This window comes from Aspergillus puulaauensis, chromosome 3 (genome assembly GCF_016861865.1).
Source record: "Aspergillus puulaauensis MK2 DNA, chromosome 3, nearly complete sequence".
NCBI classification, from domain to species: Eukaryota; Fungi; Ascomycota; class Eurotiomycetes; order Eurotiales; family Aspergillaceae; genus Aspergillus; species Aspergillus puulaauensis.
Genome location: NC_054859.1, coordinates 1,205,282 through 1,230,043, shown reverse-complemented (window position 1 = coordinate 1,230,043; position 24,762 = coordinate 1,205,282). Strand labels below are relative to the sequence as shown.

At 51.2% G+C, this 24,762-nt stretch overlaps 11 protein-coding genes across 11 annotated transcripts; 6 read left to right on the top strand and 5 right to left on the bottom strand.

The window, feature by feature from the left end:
• Positions 1–1,606: 1,606 nt before the first annotated feature.
• Positions 1,607–3,567, bottom strand: APUU_30489S (rRNA 2'-O-methyltransferase fibrillarin-like protein; the record flags this gene model as incomplete). The annotated part of the gene is made up of 5 exons (XM_041701588.1): positions 1,607–2,687; positions 2,749–3,017; positions 3,067–3,248; positions 3,309–3,356; positions 3,429–3,567. 5 exons carry the CDS (start codon positions 3,565–3,567, stop codon positions 1,607–1,609), a joined length of 1,719 nt encoding a protein of 572 aa, XP_041554458.1.
• A 287-nt stretch (positions 3,568–3,854) lies between these two features.
• APUU_30488A (RING finger domain protein) lies at positions 3,855–4,972 on the top strand (the record flags this gene model as incomplete). The annotated part of the gene is made up of 2 exons (XM_041701587.1): positions 3,855–4,065; positions 4,122–4,972. 2 exons carry the CDS (start codon positions 3,855–3,857, stop codon positions 4,970–4,972), a joined length of 1,062 nt encoding a protein of 353 aa, XP_041554457.1.
• A 159-nt stretch (positions 4,973–5,131) lies between these two features.
• On the bottom strand, positions 5,132–6,986 carry sld2 (the record flags this gene model as incomplete). The annotated part of the gene is made up of 2 exons (XM_041701586.1): positions 5,132–6,774; positions 6,845–6,986. 2 exons carry the CDS (start codon positions 6,984–6,986, stop codon positions 5,132–5,134), a joined length of 1,785 nt encoding a protein of 594 aa, XP_041554456.1.
• A 589-nt stretch (positions 6,987–7,575) lies between these two features.
• On the bottom strand, positions 7,576–9,921 carry APUU_30486S (uncharacterized protein; the record flags this gene model as incomplete). The annotated part of the gene is made up of 3 exons (XM_041701584.1): positions 7,576–7,665; positions 7,721–9,316; positions 9,364–9,921. 3 exons carry the CDS (start codon positions 9,919–9,921, stop codon positions 7,576–7,578), a joined length of 2,244 nt encoding a protein of 747 aa, XP_041554455.1.
• Positions 9,922–10,358: 437 nt separating this feature from the next.
• On the bottom strand, positions 10,359–11,307 carry APUU_30485S (sucrase/ferredoxin-like domain-containing protein; the record flags this gene model as incomplete). Its single annotated transcript, XM_041701583.1, has 2 exons — positions 10,359–10,958; positions 11,017–11,307. 2 exons carry the CDS (start codon positions 11,305–11,307, stop codon positions 10,359–10,361), a joined length of 891 nt encoding a protein of 296 aa, XP_041554454.1.
• An 813-nt stretch (positions 11,308–12,120) lies between these two features.
• Positions 12,121–14,701, top strand: APUU_30484A (putative C6 transcription factor; the record flags this gene model as incomplete). The annotated part of the gene is made up of 5 exons (XM_041701582.1): positions 12,121–12,741; positions 12,799–14,077; positions 14,127–14,431; positions 14,492–14,578; positions 14,630–14,701. 5 exons carry the CDS (start codon positions 12,121–12,123, stop codon positions 14,699–14,701), a joined length of 2,364 nt encoding a protein of 787 aa, XP_041554453.1.
• A 757-nt stretch (positions 14,702–15,458) lies between these two features.
• On the top strand, positions 15,459–15,890 carry APUU_30483A (uncharacterized protein; the record flags this gene model as incomplete). Its single annotated transcript, XM_041701581.1, has 1 exon — positions 15,459–15,890. One exon carries the CDS (start codon positions 15,459–15,461, stop codon positions 15,888–15,890), a length of 432 nt encoding a protein of 143 aa, XP_041554452.1.
• Positions 15,891–16,388: 498 nt separating this feature from the next.
• Positions 16,389–16,978, top strand: APUU_30482A (hemerythrin domain-containing protein; the record flags this gene model as incomplete). Its single annotated transcript, XM_041701580.1, has 2 exons — positions 16,389–16,478; positions 16,535–16,978. The coding sequence occupies 2 exons, from the start codon at positions 16,389–16,391 to the stop codon at positions 16,976–16,978; spliced, it is 534 nt and encodes a 177-aa protein (XP_041554451.1).
• Positions 16,979–17,482: 504 nt separating this feature from the next.
• APUU_30481A (endo 1,5-alpha-arabinase) lies at positions 17,483–18,900 on the top strand (the record flags this gene model as incomplete). The annotated part of the gene is made up of 3 exons (XM_041701579.1): positions 17,483–18,434; positions 18,486–18,514; positions 18,562–18,900. 3 exons carry the CDS (start codon positions 17,483–17,485, stop codon positions 18,898–18,900), a joined length of 1,320 nt encoding a protein of 439 aa, XP_041554450.1.
• A 437-nt stretch (positions 18,901–19,337) lies between these two features.
• APUU_30480S (uncharacterized protein) lies at positions 19,338–20,908 on the bottom strand (the record flags this gene model as incomplete). The annotated part of the gene is made up of 3 exons (XM_041701578.1): positions 19,338–19,697; positions 19,751–20,711; positions 20,775–20,908. The coding sequence occupies 3 exons, from the start codon at positions 20,906–20,908 to the stop codon at positions 19,338–19,340; spliced, it is 1,455 nt and encodes a 484-aa protein (XP_041554449.1).
• Positions 20,909–24,274: 3,366 nt separating this feature from the next.
• Positions 24,275–24,691, top strand: APUU_30479A (extracellular proline-rich protein; the record flags this gene model as incomplete). The annotated part of the gene is made up of 1 exon (XM_041701577.1): positions 24,275–24,691. The coding sequence occupies one exon, from the start codon at positions 24,275–24,277 to the stop codon at positions 24,689–24,691; it is 417 nt and encodes a 138-aa protein (XP_041554448.1).
• Between the last annotated feature and the right edge of the window lie 71 nt (positions 24,692–24,762).

Here is a 24,762-nt window from a genome sequence, read left to right as displayed (position 1 = left end):
AGCGAAAAGTTCATTTCCTTTTTACTTTCTTTCTTTTCACCTCTCAACTCGATGCACAAACAATACCTCGATTCCCACGACACCAACATGACTACTACGAACGCCTCATGAATAATAATACCACATGAACCCGCTACACTCCGGAAAGCGGTCGGTTTAGATGTAGCCCTAGAACAGTCTAGGGCAGCCTAGCTACAGCCCGACCTCAACATTTATCACTACACTCCGACATATGTTTGACTTTTGTGTTATTTCGCTCATCGCCATATCGCACATGTATATTCCCCCGCGATTTATGCTCATCGATTGCATTTTTCTGTGATGTATAAAGAGTTTTTCTTCCAAAGTTTCTTTTTTGCTCTTTTCAATTTGTGACGACAATTAGGATATGGGTACTAGGATGGGATCTTTTATTTTATGGATGGATGGTTAGGATATATGGAATTGACGCGCAATATGGATACGTCAATGGAATGAATAAATCTCATGAAACTCACGCAACTGATCAAAAGATGGCGATGCTTCTGCGTAATATCTCGTATAAGTGGTTCTGCGGTAGTAAACAAAGCTGTAAGTGATTTGAGATTCTTCTTTCATCGCGCCTCCCAGGCGCGTGCACACATGTATTGCTGTTTTAGAAAGGCACAACAACATGAGTAGGAAGGCGCAAACTTTGTATGACTCACTACCCAATTAAAGTAATGCTCTTTTTTCTCAGAGCAGGATAGATACCTTATTTGAGAAGGACCGACTTTGCCAGGAGCACCGCTCTTGCCTCACAGATAGCATACCGATAGGAAGGTACGCCCGGCGAGGATAGTCCATAGATTGCACTTTCCTTCTCAAGAAAGACAAGTGCCGCCGTAATTTGAGGGAATAAGCACCGCCGTCGGCACCGTCGTTCTTGCCTCGAAGGCGAAGGTACACAGTGCATTAATGGGAAGGGTTAGGGTTACGAAGTAGGAAGGAGCAACCTACCGGCACCATTGCTCCTGCCTGATCCCTTCGTCAACAAGCAGTCATAAAAATAGGAAAGTGCGGTCGCCTTCAACTTTCGGGTAGGTAATCATTTCGTCGTCCCGAAAGGACGAGAACAGGTCACTTGAGGTGATATGAAAGGATACCCGAGTCGAGCATTCTTAGGGCTTGGGCTGTGCTGATGCACAGGGTCTCTTGAATCCCGTCGAATCCAGCCCGGATACTATTTGATGAATATGTGATTTGGGAAGCCCCTTTGTTGACAGTGTTTCCAAATATGACTGGGACATGTGCGGTTCCTGCGTTCTTTTCGACGGACTGATGGTTGAGGTCTCGTGACTCGATTGTATAGTTATACTGGACGGAAGTAAATAATAGGCCATCTACGCCATAGCAAAGCTTCATGACACTCTATTTTTCATTTGAGCCCTTTCATTAACAAAGGCCGCTTAAGATGATATACTCGAAAAAAGTCCGTCGACTCAGAAAGCCCCAGCGCCTGTGCACTCCATGCCAAACGTACACCCATGAAGAAAAAGAGAAACTTAAACTTGTTCCGCATACCACGTTTTAACGCCCCCTGAACGAGTTAAGACATACAAGGCTTCAAATGAGAATTTTTGCGAAGCTAATAATCCATGATCGGACCTCCTCCGGTACTTGTCCGTGGTTTCTCGTCATAGCTGCCGCCGCCGACTTCATGCGCAGAGTGATCATCCAGAGACCTGTAGTTCGGATGGCCTGCGTCACGACCACGGCCTCTTCCGCGACCACCTCCACGATGTGGATTGTACCCTCTACCTCGCGCACCAGCACCACGACCACGGCCGCGATAGCCTCCACGACGAGGTCCATCATCGTGCGCATGGCGGTTGTTCCCGCCGTGGCGTGACGGATAATGATGATGACGACCCTGTGGTCCTTCCGCGCTACTCTGCCCAGGGTAGAGAATATCATCTTCCCGCTCCTGCTGATGGCGCCTCTTGCCAGTCTTGTTCATAAATTGACTTTCATAGTCGCCTTGACCATCCTCCTCGATGCGTAAGACGACTTTCTCGCCCACGACGCTCTCGACAGTAAGAGCTTTATCATTGGGAACGGGCTGCCAATTGTGAATTTTTGAAGCATCAATGGGACGTGCTCCTTTGCGTATCGCTAGGACCACAAAGGGGACTTTGTTCTCTGTGTGATATCTTTCCGTGCCCGGAACTGGTTGCAGTCGAGCGGCCCAGACTTTGTTCTCGAAGACACCAGTTCCAGTCACAGTCCAGCTCAGCTTTTTGCCGATACCGCCGACTTTGTCTAATATAGAGCGACTAGCGGGTCGGGGAGTGATCAAAATACTGTTAGCCATATACTTCAGGTCATTTGAGTCAGCGAGCCCGTGTGGTAACAGCGGGTTCAATAATTGTCTGATCAGGCGGTCGGAATCCGTATTTGGGATAAGATAACCTGTGAAGTAGGTGGTACGCCTTATGCATAGCCGACCATAAGGTGATTTGGTCGCGTTCAGCGCCGGGTTGCGAGAAGCAACATTGTGGGAATTGATCATGCGCTGCACTTCAGCAGCTTCAATTACAGGGGACAGGTACACAGACCCTTCAGCTACTTGAATAACTTCCGCGGTGATTGCCTTTCGTGAGCCGGGTCCATTCATGACTTGGAAATTCCGGTTTAGCGACTCGAAGAAGTCGCGGAAGCCCTTGAGACTGCGACGGGTCAGAATGGGAAACCCCATCTAATCAGCAGATTGGTTTGCATCAAACTCACTGCTTCGGACGATCTTCATAGACCCGAATTTCATCTGCCTGTTCATAAGTGAGAACTATATCTCTGAGAAAGTTCTGCTTGAACTCCATCGTCGACCGAAATCGCTCGCCATTTGGTCCAACCTCAGGCTTCAGGCATATGAGATCAAAGTGGAGATTCCTGCTCTTAACAATACGCTTGACGACCTCAGAAAAGCCAGCCTCGCTTCGCCCAGTCAGGAGCACGGTGAGTGCGTCTTTCTGCTTCATGCTCAGCTCAACCAATTGTACCTATATGTAATTAGTCAACGTCCGATGAGTCTGTGTGTATAGCTCGCACAATCCGTTCGTTCCACCACCCTTTCCAGGCGCGTGACTCTTCTTTGTCTATGCCATCGCCAGTGGCAGACAGCAGATTTGGATCATGCCACCATCCCCCATTCGCAAAGCTCTCGTAGGCTTGTAGAAATCCAATACTCGGGCCGTTCCATAACTGCGGGTTTGGCAAAGGACTCAGGAATACTGGATAAATCGATTAACCCGGCGATGTTCGAGATTCCAAACTTCAATAACTAATCTTACATGTGTTATCGAAGTCGTATACATGGATCGCTTTCACTTGCGGCGCTCCTGAAATGTAGACAAATAAGGTTAGTCACTCGCCTGTGCTAACAGCATCGAGAGACACGACAAAGGCCTCACCTGGCAACTCTCTGTTTATGATAGACCACCGCCTTAATCCAGTGATTGTCCGCGATGAAGATTGGCTGTCCATCGCAGCACCGTTCTGTGCTCCGCGCGCCATTGCGTCAACAACTGATTTGGCAGATCTCTTGATCATAGTCCGAGGGACATGATATCGCTAAAAGCCTAGATGTTATTTTCAAAAGGTCAAATTCGATATTTTCTCAGATTGAGGATTAATATTATAGCAAGGAGCGTTTCTTTGTTTCTTTGGGGGGAGGTTCCAGGTCAGTTCCTGCTTTTTGGGGAGCTCCGAAAATTGTTGCCGCCGCAGACAACGTGACCCGCTGGAACAGCAATTATGCTGCCAACTTTGTCTTACACCACTCAACGTCCCCTCCAGTCTGGAAAGCACCCACTCCAGTACTGCGCCGCGCTCAACTAATGACAGATGATGGCGATATTCAACAGCGGATTCTGCAGCGAACCCTGCAAGAGGTAGCACAGGAGCACCAGCAGGAAGATGTATCGGACCCATGCGTCATTTGCCTGGAACCCATCACAGAACCTGCTGTCGCAGTGTCCTGCAATCATGCAAACTTTGACTTTTTGTGTCTTGTGAGCTGGCTGGAACAGCGTCGCAATTGTCCTCTCTGTACGGATCCCCGTGACTGTTCTCTTTCAAAGCTCGTTCCTGACTTGTTTTTCTAGGTAAGAGTGGCGTCTCCTCGGTCAAATACAATCTCGAGCATCCCGACGGCCCAAAAACCTACCAGCTCCCAGATCTCCCTCGGTCGTCGGAAAATGTAGCCTCTACAGGGCATATTAACCCATATGGCCGACTACACCATCGGAATCCCCGTCGCCCGCGACACCCGCGAAGTCCCCCGCGACGAGCCCCAGATGACCCCCTCCTCCGTAGACAACAAGTCTACCGCAACCGCCTTTACTCCCTCCGTGTTGGTTCGAATCGCCTCTCGCAGTACCGCGAATTCACACCGGAGATGTTCAACAGGGATGAAGAGCTAGTTTCGCGAGCGCGCAAATGGATCCGAAGAGAGCTTCTGGTCTTCGAGTTTCTTCATCCTGACACCCAAACGGATTCCTCTACTGTGACTCGACCGGGGCAACAGCGGCTTGAAAACCGCCGTGGAAACAACGCCGAGTTTCTTCTCGAGTATATCATTGCTATTCTCCGTACCGTCGATATTAAAGGCAGCGCGGGGCAGGCCGAGGAGCTCCTCAGGGACTTTGTAGGACGGGATAATGCGTCCTTATTTCTGCATGAGCTCCAGGCTTGGCTAAGAAGCCCCTTTATCTCTTTGGAAGATTGGGACCGCAACGTTCAGTATGGCGATGTAGATACAAGCACTCAAAGGACCCGTCAGGACTCCGCGGCTTCTCATCGGACGCCTACTCCAGTTTATAGAGGCGGCGCACGGGCTTCTCGTGGCCGAATTGGCAAGCCGCAGTACCATCGTCGTCCACGGCATCAAGACAGAGCTCGGGATTCTCTTGCCAGAAGAGTACAGCATGCGCGGGACCGTTATGTGCCGGACTGATTAGAACGATTCCAGTCCGAGCGAAGTTATGACATGTATAGATAGATATAATATAGACTAATCATCTCGCTAAAAACATGGTATCTATGATAATGATAAGAATCTAATGCTAATGCTCATTTCTCATATAAAATGTAAGGCCTTGCGCTATTAACTCTTTCACCTTCGTCGGAACCTCCCGAATCCACGTCCTCTGCTTCCGCCTCTATTCCGAATCTTCAACGACCGATAATTTGCATGAGCCTGAGGATTGATTTTCCTCGTCGACGGCTTCTTTTCAACATTCTCCTTTTCCTTTTCCTTCCTCTTCTTCTCCTTCTCCTGCTGCTGTGGCTGTTTCGTCTCATGGCTGCCCCTGGACTGCCCACCCGCATTCCCAATAGCCTCCTTCATTTTCTCTGAAAAACTCTTCGTCCGACCCAGCGGTTTCGAGACGGCGTCATAATCCGGATCGGAGTCCATGTCTGACTCTGCTTCAGCCTCGGAGATCGAATGGAGAGAGTCCCAGTCGCCCTCTTCGAATTCTTCTGCGACGTTCCCGTCGTGTTCTTTCCTAGGGCGAAGCGAGGCAGTATCAGTCTGCGTTTCTGCTATGGCCACGAGGTCGTCATCGCTTTCCTCCGGTTCAGTGCCACCACTGCCGTCTTCGCGAACTAGAGTAGAGGAGGACGGCTTGGTGGATCGAGGCTGGCGCTGGCTCTGGCGCTGCGGTTGAGACTGAGACCGAGATTTTGTCGCTACCGGCTTTGACGCAACAACCGGCTTCATGCGAACTAGACGGGTCGTGCGCTTCTGGCCCTTCTTCTTGTATGTACGGCCCTGCGCAGCTGGATCCGCTGGAATCTGACTATCGGCTACTTCGACGCCCGGCCCCTGCTGCTCGTTCTCCATCTCGCGAAGAGCGTCTAGGTCATCATCTAGTCGTTCCTCTTCCATATCGCGTAGACCCTGGACGATCTGTGAGAGGCCCTTGCCTACGAATTGTTGTGGCTTGCGGACGAGTATCGGGCTTAGACCGCCTGCGCTGGCATTGGGGTTCGACGAGCTGAAAATACCGGACGTAGATCGTCGAAGGAAAGACGGAGTCTCGAGGTTCGCGGGGTCGGTATCCGTAGGAGGTTGCGGGTTTGACTGACTCGCCCTGTTATTCCTATATGCGCTTTTTGAAGCCTCATCCTCGACAATAGAGGAATATTTCCAAGCCGTCGGGGTCGCGAAGAGAGCCGAGAGATCGTATATCTTCCCTGATGAAGCAGGTGTGCGTTCCCCTCGCGGTGTACTTTCTTCCTCGTCCTCCTCTCCCTCCGCGATTGTATCCATTGTCTTGCGTTTCTTTGAGGGCGTCTGCGCCGACATACCCTTGACGCTTGCTATCCGGGTCGCGGAAGGCGTCGCGGTGCTGCCTCCCGACTCGGAGAGGAGATCGAAGAGACCGAGTGCTTTGCCATCTCGTTGCGGGGTTGGTCCGATGGCCGTCTTTAACGGGGACGAAGATTGCATATGCGTCGAGGGGCTGAAGAGTCTCCGGAGCACGGAGGGAGAGTCATAAGGGTCAACATTCGCGGGGTGTGCTGTTCTCGCTTTTGAGGGTGTCTGAAAGATGTCTTTTCCCTTTTTCCGCGGCGTAGACGTAGTCTGGCCGTGGCCCTGGCCATGCTCTGGTCCATTAGGTGAGGAGTGCTTGCGCTTCTTCAATCGTTCTCCGGATTCATTATTTTTCGAGTCCGGTAATTCGTTCTCCTTCTGGCTGCCCGAGGACGATTCTTGGGCTTTTAGGCGCGAGTATTCCTTGTATTTTGCGGCTGGATTGGACACGGTTAGGCCAGGTTTATGAGCTCTAAAATGGGTGCAAAACGCGCAATAGTAGCATACCAATTTCAGGAGCGTTTTTGATATCACCTCGTCCTGCCTTTTTGCCTCCGTTGGCTGCTGCAAATTCCCTCTCCCACTCCTTCAGTTCCGCGCGCAGGGTTGCCGCGTGTGCCGCGATCTCCGAGACAGCAACAGCGGCCATTATTGCATTTCGGGGTAACAGTGCGCCGGATAATATAGTTATTATTAAAGCGGTTTTTTTTGCGATTTAGGAAAGCTGAGAAGCACCCTGGTGTCGCAATGATAGTTTGGTCTGGTTGTTGATCGCGTGGAAATCAATTAACGCGGGTGGCTAGCGTGGGTGACGTAGCGCGTCGAGCTCTTGCACAACCTATACCTTACTTTTATCTTACAACTTAATAGATCTTCAACTTTTATGATTTCCCTGAATTATTATTTAAACCAAAATCCGCAAAACGGGCTGTGCAGTAGTGAAATCGAGTTTCCTCTAGCCCTGACACTAAGTCTAGAGGTAAAGTCTGGTCGCTTGTTATTATATATGGAGGAAACGAGCAGCATCCTGCTGGGGTGGGAACGTGAGTCTCCACAGTGTTTCAACTCAGCTCAAGGCTGGATGTTTTCGAGGAGGCATCGAGATATTCCTGTGCATTTCGAGAGTTGTGTTACGGAGGCCCATGAAGGCAGAGTAGGTGAGAAATCAGTGGAAAGCTGGCACTGCCTGCGTGAAAAACCGAATCATATATCGAACATCCCTGTTCGGATACAGCGGACTAGAACAATGGCATGCCTGGGTTGAAGTCGTCATTGAATATCCAACTCATCGGTTCGGTGCCGCCGAGATCGAGAAACGCATCAGAGGTCTAGTGTATCCATGAGCAAAAGAACGAAAATTTGTAAGACAGCGATTATACTCACCATGAAGTCCCAGTCCTCAGTTATGTCCGCCGGCGTAGCACGATGAAGCTCATCTGCTAAATCCGTTGACTGGTCTTGGATAGCTTCCATTTGTTCTAATATCGGCAAGCATTTCTCTCCTACTTCTTCGACAGCCTTGATTAACAATTCTGGTATCTTGTCTTCTCCAAAACCGCCCATAATCCTTTGGACATCTGCTGCGACAAGGCTTATGAGCAAGTAACCCATGACGCTCGTCTCGCCGGCCTCCATCACTTTCAGACACCACTCCTTGGCTTCCTGCAGCACAGAAAGCAGGTCTGGCCGCAAGGGAGCCGGGCATATGTTGTCCTCCTGCAGTTGTGACCGGAGCTCCAACCCAATAATAGCCGCAGCATGAATGGTGGCACTTGGGTAAAAGCCCGAGCTGCATGCAATTAATCTAGGGAAATCGCTATCATCGAAGAGATTTGTATCGCTGGCATGAGTAGTTGATGCCGGCCATGCGGTTCTCCATAACTTCAATGACGATTCAACCACCGCTTTTTGTGAATAGGCATAAGTCGTTCCGCGCAGTGCTGGGCCAAAATAGGGAATATGAAGAGCGCAAAAATATCGGTGCATAAGAAAATCGACTGCCTTAGTTTCGTAGTGGGAAGACAATGAACTACCGGTTGATTTTTTGCATGCTCGGAGAGTTCGACCAAGCTCCCTATATGCTGTGCGCAGCTTTGCATCGAGCTGAAGCGTCTCCTTGTAGGTGCCATGAGAACTGAGATCGTTCAGGAACTTGACCACTGCGACGCGTGGGGGAAAGGTCCTGCGTAGCGCTATTGCAAAAGACGTCTGTGTCATTTCTTCACTCGAGCTTGGTATTGGGTTCTGAACCTCAAGCTGATCGTCATCGAAATTACGGGGAGGCGATGTATCAAAGTCGTCAAGGGAAATCAAAACGGGCCCCCCGGAAGTTAAGCTGGATTGGATGTTCAGTTCAAGAATGGTATTCCAAATCCGTCGGTGCATCTCAACTTCAAACAACGTTCTCTGGGGTAGGTGACTTGGGTCTCTGTGTAGGCCCATATAAATTGCTTTTCTAAGAAGAGCACCCGCAGAGATCCACGGTAAATCCCCACTGACTCCAACCTGTTCTTGCGCAAACAAAAGGAGCAGATTGGTCTGCATGGCTTGAAAGTTCAGCCTCGCCTTGTATTTTGGTCCAGATATCCAAATCTGAGCCTCATATACCCATCGGATGGCAGACGTCCGCAACGAAAACTGGTCATCATAAGTAACCGCGCCGATTGCTAACACTAGCTTCAATTGAATCAAGAAATTTATGTCTCTCGCTTTCCCGGGAACCCATAATTCCTCATATTCCCTACGAAATGTAGGGATGTGCAAAATCCGATAGAGCGACTCGGTCTTCTGGAGATATTGGTGGACCAACGCATCAGAAATGGTTCGAGAGGGCAATTCGGAGGTCGGTGGTGAGGGCCACGGAGGTGCCCGTCGCATTTTAATGCGCCTGGCTATTAATTTGCACTTTTCTATACCAGCCCAACCTTCCGATCGTTGGTCTTGTACATAGGAATCTAGTATGTTGAAATAGTCAAGAATCTGATTGCTTGTCAGTTAGTCCTTGCTGGGCCGGCGTCGGTACTCACCAGATACGCAACGCTAACAACCCAATGGCTTTGACCAAATAGACGCGACTTGTGACTAAGATTATGAGCAATAGGCTCAGGTTGCTCCGGTGCGCCTCTTTTGTAAAGGAGACGGAAGGTTCTTCCCGCCAGGCCGAAGCACCTTGTGTAGTTGGAATCCGGAGCTGGATCATTGACAGGCTCTGGAACCGCATGGGACAGTTGATCCTCAAGCTGTCGAATTCTGCGCTTTAATTGCGCTTTTTCGTAATCTTGACTAACGTTCTCGCTAGACTTCGATGCATCTGACCAGCTAGTCGCCTGTGTCTGCGATGGGTGGCTTGAAGAGCTGGATACATCACCGAGGCGTATCGGTCCTTGCGACTCAGGAGTCGGATAATGTCTTGGACTGGAAGGAAAAGGGCTGACGTCCTCGTAAACACAGTTCCCTGTTCTAGAGCGTCTGCAGCTACTGCAGGGTCTTTCTCGATTACATCGGGTCTTGCGCTTCCGGCAGAGAATACATGAGACTTTTGGCCGCCTGCGCTGCTTCTCCGGCGCGATTATGACCGATTCCATTATGATGAATATTACATCTCAAAATGAATATTGAATGCGCGTCCGCATATTTGAGGGGGAGATGTAGCAGGGAAGCGAGATGACGATGAGCTGGAGGATGAGATGCTCTTATCTCCGTCGGTTATTCCCAAAACGGAAAGAAAGAGCCGGTTAAGCCGAGCCCTATGTCTGAGACGTAAAAAGGTGCCATCACCTTTTAGTTATCTATAATTCGTTTTGCTTGGAAATTTTTCCAAATTATTTGTTTGAGCCTTCCTTCTATTGTCTTTTCTTATAGTCATATCTGTTCTGACATAGAGCACCAGCAATTACTTACGCCGAACAACAAGTCCGATGCCATCCATGAATTCTCGCTAAGTAGCATTAGGACTATTCTATAACACTACTGGGTATCCAATGTAGTAGATAATACCAATTAACTTTCCCACTTTCCACATTCACCAACTTGTCAACCCTTTCAGCCGATCAAACCCTCCTCGCAACTGAGAATCAGGGTGCACCACCTTCCCCTGCAAAAGCGTATAGTTGACAACTCCCTCGCAATGTTCAGGCCGAACTCTCGCTAGCCAAATCATCTGCTGCTCTTTCTTGCGATAGATTAATACGTTCGCCGCAAACTTATGCCCGCCGACGTGGGAAACATAGAAAATACCCACACCTCCAGGCCGCTCGTCATCTGCGTCACGATGCAGCCCAAGGGGTCGAAGATGCCGTTCGAGTTCGCGCTTTATTAAAGGCGCTGTAATTCCACACCGTGCGTCTCGCCGTTTATGCGAGCAGAGGAGCACAACGTAATCATATTCACACGGCCGGGATTTCAATCCGGAGTCGGGAAGTTGGGTGACTGTCGCATCTGAAGAACTTTTCGATAAGGGGGCGTCGATGAAACGGTCAATAACCTCTGTGACATCGCCTGTGGCTACCGAATCCACGAACGTAAATGACGGCAGAAGAAGAACGGAAGCTCCGTGCCCTTTAGTATCGCTGCCTCCGTCGTCCTCTGGCGATCTCAGATTTGACGCAGAAACCATCATCCGCTGTTGGTTGCGGTTAATACTGCCGACGGCAATAAAAGCACGAACATCAGGTACTTACGCCATGCTTAGACCCATGGGAGTCGTTGAAAGCTTCCATTAAGCTCCCACGTTCATTCTCGACTTTCTCCTTCCAGTCTGACTGCCCTGTCGCAACTAGGACGTGCGTGTGGAACTCTTTGATATGGCCGTAGAGTGGTCGCGAGGTCTCGACCTTTACTTTGGATGGGTAGTTTATTGTGCAGTCGGCGCAGTCTTTCTTGCAGTCCGGCCCATCTTCTTTTAAGTCAACAGTGGGGAAAATGTAGTTGTCGCGTTGGAGGCCGGTTACGGAGAGAAGTGACCGTAACATTGTGCGGTGCTCCTTGCTTTCGGAAGAGTGTCGAGTATATTACTTATCTGTGCCAGCGGATAATATTCCAGAGTAAAAATTAAAGGTTTTGTTGAATCTGACCGTTGTTGACGGGAAAGTAAGCTATATATCTTAGCGATACCTCGGGGCTGTCTAACGCCGAATACCCCGAGGACTATCTCCGAGACAATGGGCAAGACTGAAAGAAGTACAGCTTCTGCCTAAGCTTTGGGGCGAAAGAGTGTTCCAATAATAAACGGCAGTGAATATCTCTGCCTACTTTTGGCGTTATCAATTTGTTTTCTTTCTCTCATTCACTGTCTTGTTCGGAGTAACTGTTGCCGGACTTATGCCGCTGCAGCCTGCAGATATACAGGACTCACGTGGCTGAGATAGAGGCCTATACATACTCTGTATAGAGCTGTTCGGGCATCTGCTGGGTAGATTGGGTACAAAGTCGCTTATTCGAAGGTCACCTAGTTCGGCAGACAGCATGAGCATGGGCCGACATTGGCAGTCCTGACCACGCGGAGATAGTGGTTAACAGTAAGTAGGCACTGCAATTCTGGACACCATCAAGGCACAATGGTATCCAACGCGGAGTATATATTGTCCCTGTATGTTGATAGAGGTGGAACCGTCGGACTGCGGATTGCCCGCGACGGACAGTATTTCCCGATCAGGCTAAGAGGGCCGGGCCGACAGACACACGTAAGCCGCCGTTGAACTGAACAGAGACCACGCTCGCTCTCAAAGTCAAAAGTCACGCCCGATGTCCACCCGGGATGGCAATGCAGGCTTAGCGAGCGGACGATGGCGGACATCCAGCCCCCGCAGCAGCAGCGCGTGCGCAAGAGAAGGCGGCGCACGATTGCCTGTTCGCAGTGCCGCAGCAGGAAACTGAAGTGTGACCGCGAGTATCCGACGTGCGGCCGGTGCCTGAAGAGCAAAGCGCCCACCAAATGCTCCTACGAAGATGGCTTTCTGTGGCAGCAACCCAGCACGGTGGATTCGTCTTTCCCCGACCGGACGCCTGCAGCCACTACAGCTGCGACACAGATGCAGTTGGCCGATCGGCCGGCTGCTGCCCACCCGACCCCAGACTCGGCGATAAGCAAGCCGTCGGCTCGGCCTCAACTAACCAATTCGACGACTGCACATCCTGGCGAGGAAAAACGCGATCGATTCCTGGAAACCGTCCTGGGGGCGCCGAAAGCCGCGGTCAACCAGGATTTCGTGAACGGTGCTGAACTCTTGCACCGCAACAGACATCATACTGCGAACTCCGACTCGCAGGCCGACTCGGTGCAGGACGATGAGCCCCCGGTATCACCATCCCAGTCGCTGGATCTTTCGCCTAGGATCATGATGCGAGGGAAGGATACCAAGACTCGCTTCAATGGATCCGGCATATTTGCGAACCTTATTGCCCAGGTACTACTACTACTACTACTATCTACAACTTAGGGCAAACCGCTAACCTCTGCGCAGTTTCCGGATCTCAGATCGTTTGCAGAAGAAATCCGGCTTTCTAGCCCTCACCTTTCAGCTCTTCGGTTCGACCTGACCAGGGTTACGAGGGGTCTCTGGAAAGTGAGAGTCCTGAACCAGCCTGTTCAAGACTTTAGTGCGGCGTCTTTAGTTTCCTTGCTTCCGTCTCGACAGGCTGTTGATGAGTTGGTGATTCTGTTCCTCACGCATGTTGAGTCCATACATAGGATCTTACACATTCCCACATTCCTCAAGGAATTGGATATTTTCTGGGAGCAGAAATCTAACCCTAGCCTTGTGTCCCCGGCATTTGTGGTGCAGCTGCTCCTCGTCCTTGCGTGTGCGTGGAATCTTGCAGATTTCTCTACTCTGGAACTGAAGAATGGATCGAGCCTCAAGTGTTATACTGCTATAGAATGGATCATGTATGCGGACAAGTGGATCGAGAACGCCCACATCAAACGCTCAGATATCATGGTCCTTCGACTGCATGTGCTTCTGGTCACTGCGCAAAAGGCCCACGGGATGTGTCGAAGCAAGGCATGGCTCACCACATCAAACCTTGTGAAACGGGCCATGCTGGCCGGTTATCATCGGGACACCAGCATGTATACCAAGATCTCACCGTTCAACCAGGAAATGCGCAGGCGCATATGGACTACCATCGTGGAACTGGACCTTCAGGTATCCCTTGAGCGCGGCATGGCACCAGCAGTACAAGAATCGGACTATGACACGGTGGCCCCCTTGAACGTAAACGACATCGACCTCCACGAAACCATGGAAGAGTTGCCTGCAGAGCGCCCACTAGAAGAATTCACCGATTGTTCCTTCCAGGCAGCCCTATCGCAGTCGCTTCCATTGCGGCTGAAAGCTTGTGCCTTGATGCACTCGCCACGGATCAGATGTCGCTATGAGGATATTCTCCGCTTAGATTGGGAACTAAACCGGTATATGTCGAAAATACCCAATTGGCAGGTCCCCGATCTTGGCAATATTCAAACAGCGGACAAAGTGACTTTAACAAAGTACATGTTGGAGAACAAAATCGGGCTTAGCCTTCTGTCCATACACACCCCCTTTGCAATCGAAGCGGCACGGGAGCCTCTCTTTGCTCCATCTGCCAGGTCGCGGCTGGAGCTTGTGACTATGATTTTATCGACTCAGAAACGACTTCATGAGACATCAATGCCTCTCTCTCTCAGTAACCTCGGCGATTGGACCGTGCAGGCTTATTGCTCAGTCTGCCAATTGCTACATGAGTCAGCTTCTATTCGTAGTATGTTCCCCGATAATGATTACGGCCATGTCGCTAACCGATACAACAGGCACCAACTCCGTTTCTCTCATTAATACACTTCCTGGGATACCAGAGTCCTTGATATCCTTGGTGGAGGTGGCTCGCGCCTGTATGGAGACTCACCTCCTTTCGGTAATCAAGGGCGCGAAGGATTACTTCTTCATGTCCACCATTCTGGCACTGGCGAAGGCCAAAATATGGCCAGTGCAAGCAGCCGTCTACAAGCAAGAGGTGGTCCAACGTGTCATCTTATTTGCTCAGACACTTTTCACGCGCCACGCCAATTGCGCCCACCTGGGAGAACTGGGGATGGGGAGCTTCAAAACTAACCAGGTGTGTATATCTTCAACAATTGTTTAGATGCGCTTGTTAACTTCTTGATTTCATATAAAGGTGCCTGGTTTGGATAGTTTTCACGCAGTGCCTTCGCAGTTCATGGCCGAACCTAGTGTCGCTCTGCCAGATGACTTTGGGCTGATGGTAAGTTTTGATATCAGATCACTTGCTATTATTGTTACTAATGACTAGTAGCCGCCTGGCGATTTAGACCCTTTTATGGAAGCGTTTGACTGGGGCGATATGACGGGGTTTGCTTTTGAATAGACCATAATTTACGGCATCACGGCCATTTAATAGAGACTGCCCAACGAGCTGATGGGTTCCGTTGTTGTGATTCAACGTTTAATGATTTATGCGTCTTAACGGTTGGATTAAGGTACCAGTTTATTATCTGTACATTTCATTGTATATAGAAGACTTTTCATCCATTGACAACTTCTACCGTCATGAGATGATTATGTTGATGACGCATAAGACACTGTTCCACCTAACTCCTCGCAAGATTCTAATAATACGTATATTAAGACATGCCTGAGTTTTCTGATACCATACGAGTCGTGGCTTCAATCATCCGCCTCTATACGAGCATCCCTAAGGCGTCTAATGTGGGAATTTCAAGGTCAACGTAAGCAGCGCATACTCGCAAAGTAATTTAGGGAGTTAGCCAGGAAAGGCGCCTAACTTCGCAAGCTCAGCTAATTGAAGCCCGCACGGCCGCCTATGCAATCCATCTTTCAGGCCTTCCATCATCCTTCAGGGCTTGTAACTAGTAGAAGGAGGTATTTTTAGTAGTTTAGGCCATGTAATATTTACACCTGGGTGTTTCCTATCTTTATAAAGCATGTCGTTTATACTGGGTCCGCCAGTCATCTATATATTGAGGCTTGGACTCCGACAATTGCATCCACCCTCAAGCAAACCACATTCGTTATTCCAGTCGTTACTTACTACGATAACCAAACGCCAACATTCGTTTCGTTTCCAGCAAAAAGCCACTGCACCAAGTACCACCACCAACAAGATGTACAAACTCCTCGCGCTCGCCTCCATTCTCGCCTGCACCTCCGCAGCCTTAACCGCCCCAGGACCCGAAGAGTCTATCGCAACCCTCCCAGACGGCCCTATCGTGACGGCCACCACCCTCCCCGGACACTCCGAGACAGTACCCGACTCGCCAACGGAGACACCATCCACCACTCTCCCAACCGGCTCCGGTACTCCTCCGTGGTGGTCTCAGAGTCCCACCCCGGGCTGGAGCACGAGTCATCCAATTGGGAGCGGCTCGCTTACTCCGTGTGGTAGTAGTAGTAGCAGTTCTCCTTCGTCGACAGGAGGCAGTGGGGGTGATGGGCCGGCGTTCACCGGAGCAGCTGGGGCTTTGTATAAGGCTGGGACGATCTATGCTGTTGCGGGCGGGGTGTTGGTTGGATTTGGGGCTGTGATTGTTGTTTAGGGCTATTCGGGGAGATGGTTTCTTGATGTTTTTGGTTTTTGTGTTTCATTTGGCAATAATATCTAATTAATGGCTTGGAGAATAGATTATCCAGTTGTATATATTATGGTTTCTTACTGTCGAACGTAGGGCTAACGTAAACCTTCTCTGCCCACGCCCATGGACTACTATAACCAGGCCACAGCATGCTTAGCCTTCCTGCTTATGCAATTTCCCACTGAAAAGACATTAATTAGTTATCGCTTAATTGTATTATAATGTAGATACTCCATATGACTAATCCTTGTCGAATGATTCGCCCCGCCAGTTAGTCATCGTTATATAATGCAGTCAAGGAATTTGACTGAACAAGAAGGGCCCGAATCTGCGTCTCCAGTCTTGGATATGGCTTCGCCCAGATCTATTCCTGGAAAGTCCTAGCCAGGAGCCCTCCTCCGACCGTTCAACCCGTGTTCCCATCATAAACGTGGGAGACCGCCGCTGTCTCAGACCAGAAACATGGACGGCCCGGGAGAGAACAGCCCGCCCCCACTGTCCAATGAGGACTTCAAGGTGTACAACAGCGCGGCCGAAAAGATGGATTTCTTCGTGAGTCATGAGCTTCATCTAATTAGTATATGGAGCAGATACTGACCGCTCCTTAGCACGGCATGTTGCGGCGCTCATGGAATATTCTGTGGAACGCCTGCACGACGGGCCGACGGCCCAACGGGATGTCGATTCGACAATTCATTGCGGAGGGCCTGCGGTTCGCAGACCATCTAGAAACCCACCATAACATCGAAGAGACGATGGTCTTCCCGTTTCTCGCGAAGAGGATGCCCGAGTTCAGGACGGGGCGCGGGCGGAAGCAGGCTGACCTGTTGCGGCACCACCGCGAGATCCACGCCGGGTTGGACGGGTTCAGGGAGTATCTGGAGAAGTGCTCGCAGGGCGAGGAGGACCTGCAGGTGGAGGTGCTACGGGAGAAGATTGATTCGTGGAGGGAGGTGTTGTGGATGCATCTGGACCAGGAGGTCGAGACGCTGGGCGCGGAGAATATGCGGCGGTACTGGACGAAGGAGGAGATGAGGCTTGTTCCGATGTGATGGAATAGAACAGTGCTATACACCGTAGTGAAGTAGACGTGAATGTGAATGTGAATGTGCCGCCCCTGTTATTTCCCGTTGGCATAATAATAGCACGCGAATCATGATATCACACTGGTCGATCATGATCGGCAGATTCTCACGGTCTGGACAAGTCCACCGTTGGCTCCGATCAATCCAATTGTTCCTGCTTGATCCTTTTTATGATTGCGCGGCTGAGCGTGTATCTGCGTCATGGTGTGCCCCTGGCATGCTGTTTGGTTGTTTGGTGCTCTTGTTGCGGCCTGAGCGCCTATACATCTACTCTTCTGCCTGATAGTGCACATCCCCCTTGCTCGATTGACAACTCACCAGCTCTGATCTGGCACCAATCTTGCATGCGATGACGATGGCTGCGTTAGCTGTAACATCCCTGCGCCGTATGCTTTGAATTGCGAATCCCCCGACCGTCCTGATCGATCCGATTTCCTCATCCTGGGACCGCCATACCCCGGGTCCAAGACAATGGCACATATCACACTGCTGGGGCTCATCCTCTGGCTGTGTCTCGCAGCGGCAAAGCCAATAGAGTCTGACGTCTTCTCCGACACAACAGACTACCCTCTCCCCAACCTAGGCAATGTGGCGGTGCACGACCCCAGCATCATATACCATGACGACCACTACTATATGTTCAAGGGCGGAGTCAGGATTCCCATATTCAAAGCCTCCCAGCTCTCGGGACCCTGGCAAAAGATCGGCACAGTGCTAGAAGGCGAAAGCGTCGTCAGGAAACAGAACCGCTCGCGACCCTGGGCACCAACGGTGACGCAGTGGAAGGGCCGCTTCTACTGCTTCTACTCTATTAGCAAAAATGGCAGGCGGAATAGCGCCATTGGGCTTGCGTCGTCGGATTCCATCGAGCCGGGGTCCTGGACTGACCACGGCGCCCTGTTCAATACTGGCAAGGGCCGTCTGTCTGGCATCTATCCTTATAGCGTGACGAATGCCATCGATCCGGCGTTCTTCGTGGATCCTGCGTCGGGTAAGCCGTATTTGCAGTATGGCAGCTACTGGAAGGGTATATTCCAGATCCCATTGACAGATGGTTTATCTATTGCGAACCCAAAGAAGCCGAATGCGGACCATCTGGCGTATGTGCCGAATAAGAAGCGCAAACCTATTGAGGGATCGTTTCTCAGTTACAAGGCTCCGTACTACTATACTTGGTTCAGCCATGGGCAATGCTGCCATTTCCATATCCAGGGATTCCCGAGGAAGGGGGATGAGTATAATATCCGCGTTGGAAGGTCTACGAGCGTCCACGGCCCATTCGTTGATCGGGATGGTAAGAAGCTGCTGGAGGGAGGCGGCTCCATTGTATACGGCTCGAACCACAAAGAAGTGTATGCCCCCGGCGGGTTGGGCGTTCTGTCCGGCAGTGATGACGGCTCTGACATTCTATTCTATCATTACTGTGTGTCTTGCACTTTGCTGCTAGTCCTATAAATGCACTGACATGTCATAGTGAACACTACCATTGGCGTCCGCCATAAGGTAAGGACCCAAACATAAAGTTGACGTTTCCTTTCTAACATATCCAGGACGCACAACTGGGCTGGAACTACCTCGACTACGTAGCTGGATGGCCTGTCCCAAGCGACAAACGACCACAGCAACACCAAGTCAACAACGAACCTGACCCTGAACCCGACCCTGAACCTGAACCTGAACCCACTGATCCGTCCACCCACAGAGAGCCCCAGAGCTCTGATACAAGACTCTTACCCCGTTATTTGGCCCCGGTACTTGCAAATATGTGTACGTGTATTCTCCTAGGAGTCCTGGCACATAAAGGATTAATTCGCCGACGCTGGATCGTTATCGTTCCGATTGCTTGCCTCGTTGCGTGGTTCCTCGCTGTGTCTGGCGTTCGTTTCTAACCTTGTTTAATATTCCAGGCTTGATGGCGTTTTTTGCTATATGAGATATACGATTTTGGATTGCTGTTAGGAGTTTGGAAACGGGCCACGGATCATGGGCATAGAATTTATAGAATTTATAGAATAGATGACTCCAAGATAGACATAGAGTAGAAATTAACCCTTAGCATACCGAGACTTGGTGTATTTGAAACCGTGTACCTTCCATTTAAAGTGAGATAGAAGCTGCCATATAAGGAAAGCACGACCCTATACAGATGGGGGAAGGAACAACCGGCCACTCGCACCTGCTCAATTTGATATACGCCTAAGGTATCAGGTGCAAATACGTCTCAAAAGTTGGGAAGGTGCAGCCCTTTCATCTATATTGGGAGTGGGAGGATAGGTATACTAAGGTATATTATGGTCGGGATACAGCAGGTATACACCCATATCCATTAATTAAGCGAACAGCCCCTCCCAGCCTCGATGGCGGCCTCGTTTGCCCTCTTCCACATTCTAATCCTCCGCAAATGCCCAGCAGCAAAATCACCCGGCCATGCCTGGTTAAACCCTGGCAATTTCCTGCCTGGCTCTCCATCCGCGGGCTCCCCAGCCAGCGCCCTGAGCTGCTCAAAGTATTGCTCGAAGTCAGGAAACACCATCAGAAACCCTGATCCGTCACCTTTTACCGCGATCCGGTCTTCTTCCCACTTCTTTTGCTCGGAGAGCGGTGGCAGTGTAGCCTTTCCGGCGAGAACGCGCGCTGCGGCCACGGCTTGCCATTCGAAGACTTTGAATGTTAGACCGGCGCCAACCTGTTCCCATTAGTTATATTCAGGTATTAATAGAAAGATGAAAAAGGACATACCGCGCCCAGAAACACCAGCGACGGATCCGACTGATGGAACACATGTAGATACAGATCCGGAACGCGATTATTGCGGATCGGAATATGCGGCAGGAAAGGTAGAGTCCACGTAAACCCGGTGCCAAAGATAAGATGATCGACGTCTGTAACGGAGGTACCATCCTCGAAATGTACCGTCCGAGCCCCATTGTCGCTGTCGATCCGGGCGATTGGCGGACGGCGTTCGATTTTGGGGTGCTTGAATGCTTCGTCGCCGAAGTAGACGTTGTATTTGCCACGCACAACGGCGTAGATGGGTGATTGCGCAGAGTCGATCAGGCTGACTGCTGTGTCCGCGGCGGAGACAGAGGCACCGACAGTTATGACTTTCTTTCCTTTATACTTCTTCGGTCCCCGATACTGCTTCGCATGTTCCACGCAACCGGGATATCTCTCCGCAAACTCCTTTAACCCAGGAATCGTCGGTACAAAAGGGACATGGTAATGACCAGACGCAACAACCAGCGCATCAAACGTCTCAGTCCACCAGTAGTCCAGCTTCCGCGTCTGCCCAGGCTTCCTTAGCGTCAAAGTCCACGTATTCGTCTCGGGGTCCTTAGCAGCCCGCTCAACGGTCGTGTTATACTCCACAAGATCCTGATACCCGTTCCGATTGAGCAGACCCTCGACGTACTGGCGAATCACCCCATGATGCCGGAACGGCGTATCAGACCCATGAAGCCCAACAGACCAGTCTGAGCGGATTTCAGGAATCCGCTCTTCCGCTCCAGAGTACTCCATGACCGAGGCGTCCACGTTCGTATGCAGCCCCGGGTAGATATGTGAATCCGTGTAGCGGTGCGCTGTCACAGAGGGCGTGTACCGCGGTAGATTAGCGGGGATCTCAACGGGCTTGTCTGCTGTGCGTGTTGAGAGGCTGTCAATGTCTAGTGGTTCCGCCTGCTCGGTTTCTCGCGATACCCTGCGCAAGTTAGTTAGAAAACCCGATACATTCAGTTCAGACGGCTTGGGAGTTGGTAGGTACCAGTTACCACCGGCTTTCTCCTGCCGCTCAAACACTCGGACAACATCGAATGCGCCCTCCTGCACCAGTGCATCCACTGCAATAGCGCCAGACGGCCCTGTGCCGATGACAGCGACACGCTTCGTAGGGGACATGGTGGCTCAAGCTGGAGGCTTCTCTACGGTAAGACTATGTATAGGGTGCCTGAGAATTTCAGACCTAGCAAGCTCACCCCGCACACACAGACCAGAAGCAGCGCAGCGCCCCTCACTGCCTTATTTAAAGCTTCTCCTGCGATCATCGATCGATAACGAGCCGGCGGGCCTTATCTTCGATTTTTCGTCGCCATTTCGTCGCCGTTTCTTCGCCATTGCCAAAGATGCTGCTGTGATTGGTGGATGGGGAGGATATGTTACCGCTAGCGGGTATTATCACATTTGAAGCTCAAATCACATCATTTTTGGCTGTATTTTTGGGATTCGCGGGTCTTATTGGTTGGTTGGTCGTCGCTGTCTGGTCCTAGGCTATGGGTTTCAGTGCGGGAAAAGAGGATAAGATGATTCTTTGTATGTATATTGATGGCTCATGTGGTCTGGAATTGGCCATAGAGACTGTGGTGTTCGTGTATGCTGCCGTGGGTGCTGGTATAGATATTGTTGAAAATGTGGTACGCTGGTAATTTATCTTATCGGCCGATAAGATATGCAAACATAGATGATGTAAACAAGCAATGTATTCTGTTATGCATGTTATGCAGGCCTCGAGGTAAACTCTCAAAGTCAACTCTCAATCCTCGAGCAGTCGAGTCTTCTGAAGATTCCAAAATTTGAGCTTCGTGATTGCTTCAAATGACGCAATTGACCTGGCTGTCTTCCCGCCACTCATCCGAAACACCAGTCTCCAGAACTTTTACTTTGCCCCTGAGTGTTCGGTTTCAGAACACGGACGGGCCGGGAGAATTCGTCCACGGCTTTATCCTTTGACAGCGGAAAAAGAGGTTGGGATGAGCACCTCGAATATTTTTGTCGCAAGTCGCAACCCTCCCCCAATTTCTTCCCCGTTTTCGAGATTGAGTTGTCTGGACCAATTCCGAGATCTACCTGAAACAACACAATCGCGGCTCTTAATCCGGTCGCTACATAGTACGGAGTACACTACAATGCAATTCAACTCAAACTGCTCCTCCACATTGTTGTCCGAGAAAGAAAGCCGAGTACATGTCATCATCCCCAACTGTGAGACGGTCGACAGTCCAGACTCCCGACCTCGTCTCGGTACCTGTGAGTCTGAGACCCGGGTGGTATGAGCTCTGCCCCAGTCATTAGGCTGAACTTGCTGAGCTGGGGTTCTCTTCGCTTGGGTAGCACGGCCCAGAGGGGAATCTCTTCCCCAGTCGTCGACTCGTCAGTCCGTCATCTACCAGATACAAAGTGGAATGTCTGGTAGGGCTCCGGTCATCTGGAGCGAGGCTAGACTGATCTCTCCACTCTCGACCCTGGTCACCCTACAAGGTCTAGACTATTTGCGACTATTGACAATTAGCTTGGTGGTTTAGCCACCGGCGGCGTTGGGGCACGGCACGTTGTGCGCCAGAAGACGCCATGGAAACGATCGTCCCTGTGACGTTTGCGTGTTCAGGCTTGAGATGAGACAAGATTATTAACTGACAGGGGGGTTCCGTCACGGACTGCGGTTTCCACTTTGAGCCCTCAACCATCGCGATTGCGGATCTTGTCTGCATGAGGATGTCTCGTCGAGGTCGCGACGAGGAAGGTCCCTTTCCAAGCCTCTAGGGCAGACTCACTACGGAATATTGCCGGCCGTTTTAGCCCTCCGTCTGTGCCCCAACAGGGAACGGACGAACTGGCCCTTGTTCCATTCTTCAACAACCCGTAGTTGACAGGGGGCTGGATTGCCAGCGAAATTTCTGGAGACGCGGGAACCACGGCGCAATGCGACAATTGACCGAGACACGTCACTGTCGAGATAAGAGCAGGAATAATCTGACCTCAGACCTCGAATCTGAATCGCAACCCAAGCACTGCAGGTCCTCACGGATCAGCGCAGGCAGCAAGTGTGACGGGCGAGATTGTTCCTGGTGGGTGGCCGATCAGGTTTCGCTACCAAGCCAGCGATTGCGAGCTGCAAACTGCAGCGCCGCTGGGCTTAGACTTGGTGGGTTTTGCTGATCGCCGGATTAGGAATTTCCGTTAGGGAGCGGGACCATGGAATAAACCATGGAATATTAACCGCCTGCATCATTCGTCTTATTCTGTCAGGATGATGAAGATGAGAAGCGAGCGATGTGCAGGGTATGCAGGCTGCGCCCGTTCGTGTGTTTGTGAGTCTCCCACCATCGGGCCCAGCAGGGCCGAATGAGGTGTGTTTCGGGCACGCCGTGCCTAGTCCTCTTGTTCGCACAGGAACAGCTAAGGAAAGCGTCGATCTTCAGACTGGAGCTGCAGGGCCTGGCAGGTCGAATTAAACGTGACACACGGCGTTTCAGGCGCCAGGATCAAGCACCTCTTAGCGCAGGATTCGTCACGCCGTGAAGATCCTTCCCCACAGCGACACGGGAGGTTGGCTTGCCCTGCGCGCTCAGCAACGAGCGCCGGCCGCACCACTGTTTCTCCGTGCGCCTGTGGCAACGATCTCGTCTCTTGCCATGAGCTGGCCATCCTTGCCTCTGTCGAAATTTCGCGTGATTAGGGAACGTTGAATAGCGATTTGGATATCAAATACTAGCCATTGCGGGACTGCGTCCGCCTCTAACGGGTTAACGATCTAATCAATCAATACTGTTGGCCGGGGCAGCAGATGGTGATCAGCCCTGTTAGGCCCTATAAGGGTTTAGGATGGAGTAGCCGGATAAAGGGTGTAACGCCACAGGGACATCTCTCGTATCCGTCTGTTGATTCGGCCACTGATAGACCCAGTGTGTAACAATCAGCCACGGTTCTGCACCCACATGGCGTCGCTACTCGACAAGAACTGCATCCAGAGCTCTCGGCATGACTCCAAGGCCCAAAGAGCCTTTCGGACTGCCGACCAAGCAGGGCACGCCATTCGATTCTCGACTGGCGGGATCCCTGAGCGAGGATTCGCAAGCACCCTGGTCCCTGGCGGCAAGGGCCACTAGCACCGGCCACTCTGCATGCTGAAGTCCCGGACGGCTCGGTCTCAGGCGTCAAATGGTGGTTTCAGAAACCTCCATCCGTATCCAACCTTAAGTGCTTGTCCTGATAACATGTGGGTAACAAGCTATGCCAAATCTGAGCCCTGTCTCCGTTCCTTACGCTAGTCCAGAGTACTACCTAGGCCCCCAACCCGGCTCCTGAATCTCTCTCAAGCTATAAAGAGCGCGGCCATCTCCTCGACAACTTGGTGTTGACCTTGCTTAATCCACTCACTTTCTCAATCAAGTTTGAACCACTTCCACTCACTTGAACGAATCCGGTATTCGTGGTCTTGTCAGTCCTTTACATTCCAACCAGAAAACCATTCTTTACAAACCTTTCAAGATGAAGTTCTCTTTCGTCGCCTCCCTCGGTCTCGTCGGCTGTGCTCTTGCTCTTCCTGCTCCGCAGGAGGGTGGTGGCTTCCTGCCGCCTCCTCCCCCCGGCTCCGGTGGCCCTCCTGGCTTCCCTACCGAGCTCCCTCCTTGGGTCACCACTACTCCCAGCAGCAGTGCTAGCGTTACCCCCACCAGCAGTGCTAGTGTGACTCCCACCGGCTCCCCCTCTCCCACTGGCTTCGTGAAGCGTCAGTTCGGCGATGAGCAGGACGGCGGTTTCCCTGGCTGGGACTGGTTGACCAGCATCTTCGGCCCTGGCGGTCCTGACGGCCCTGGTGCCCCCACCGGCTCCCCTACCCCAAGCGGCTCCCCCAGCAGCTCGGTGCCGTTCCCTACCCCGACCGGCTTCCCCTTCCGCAACTAAGGGATGAATGAATCTCGATTCATTCGGCCTCGGACGAGCGTACGAACAGCACACGCCCGACATGTATAACA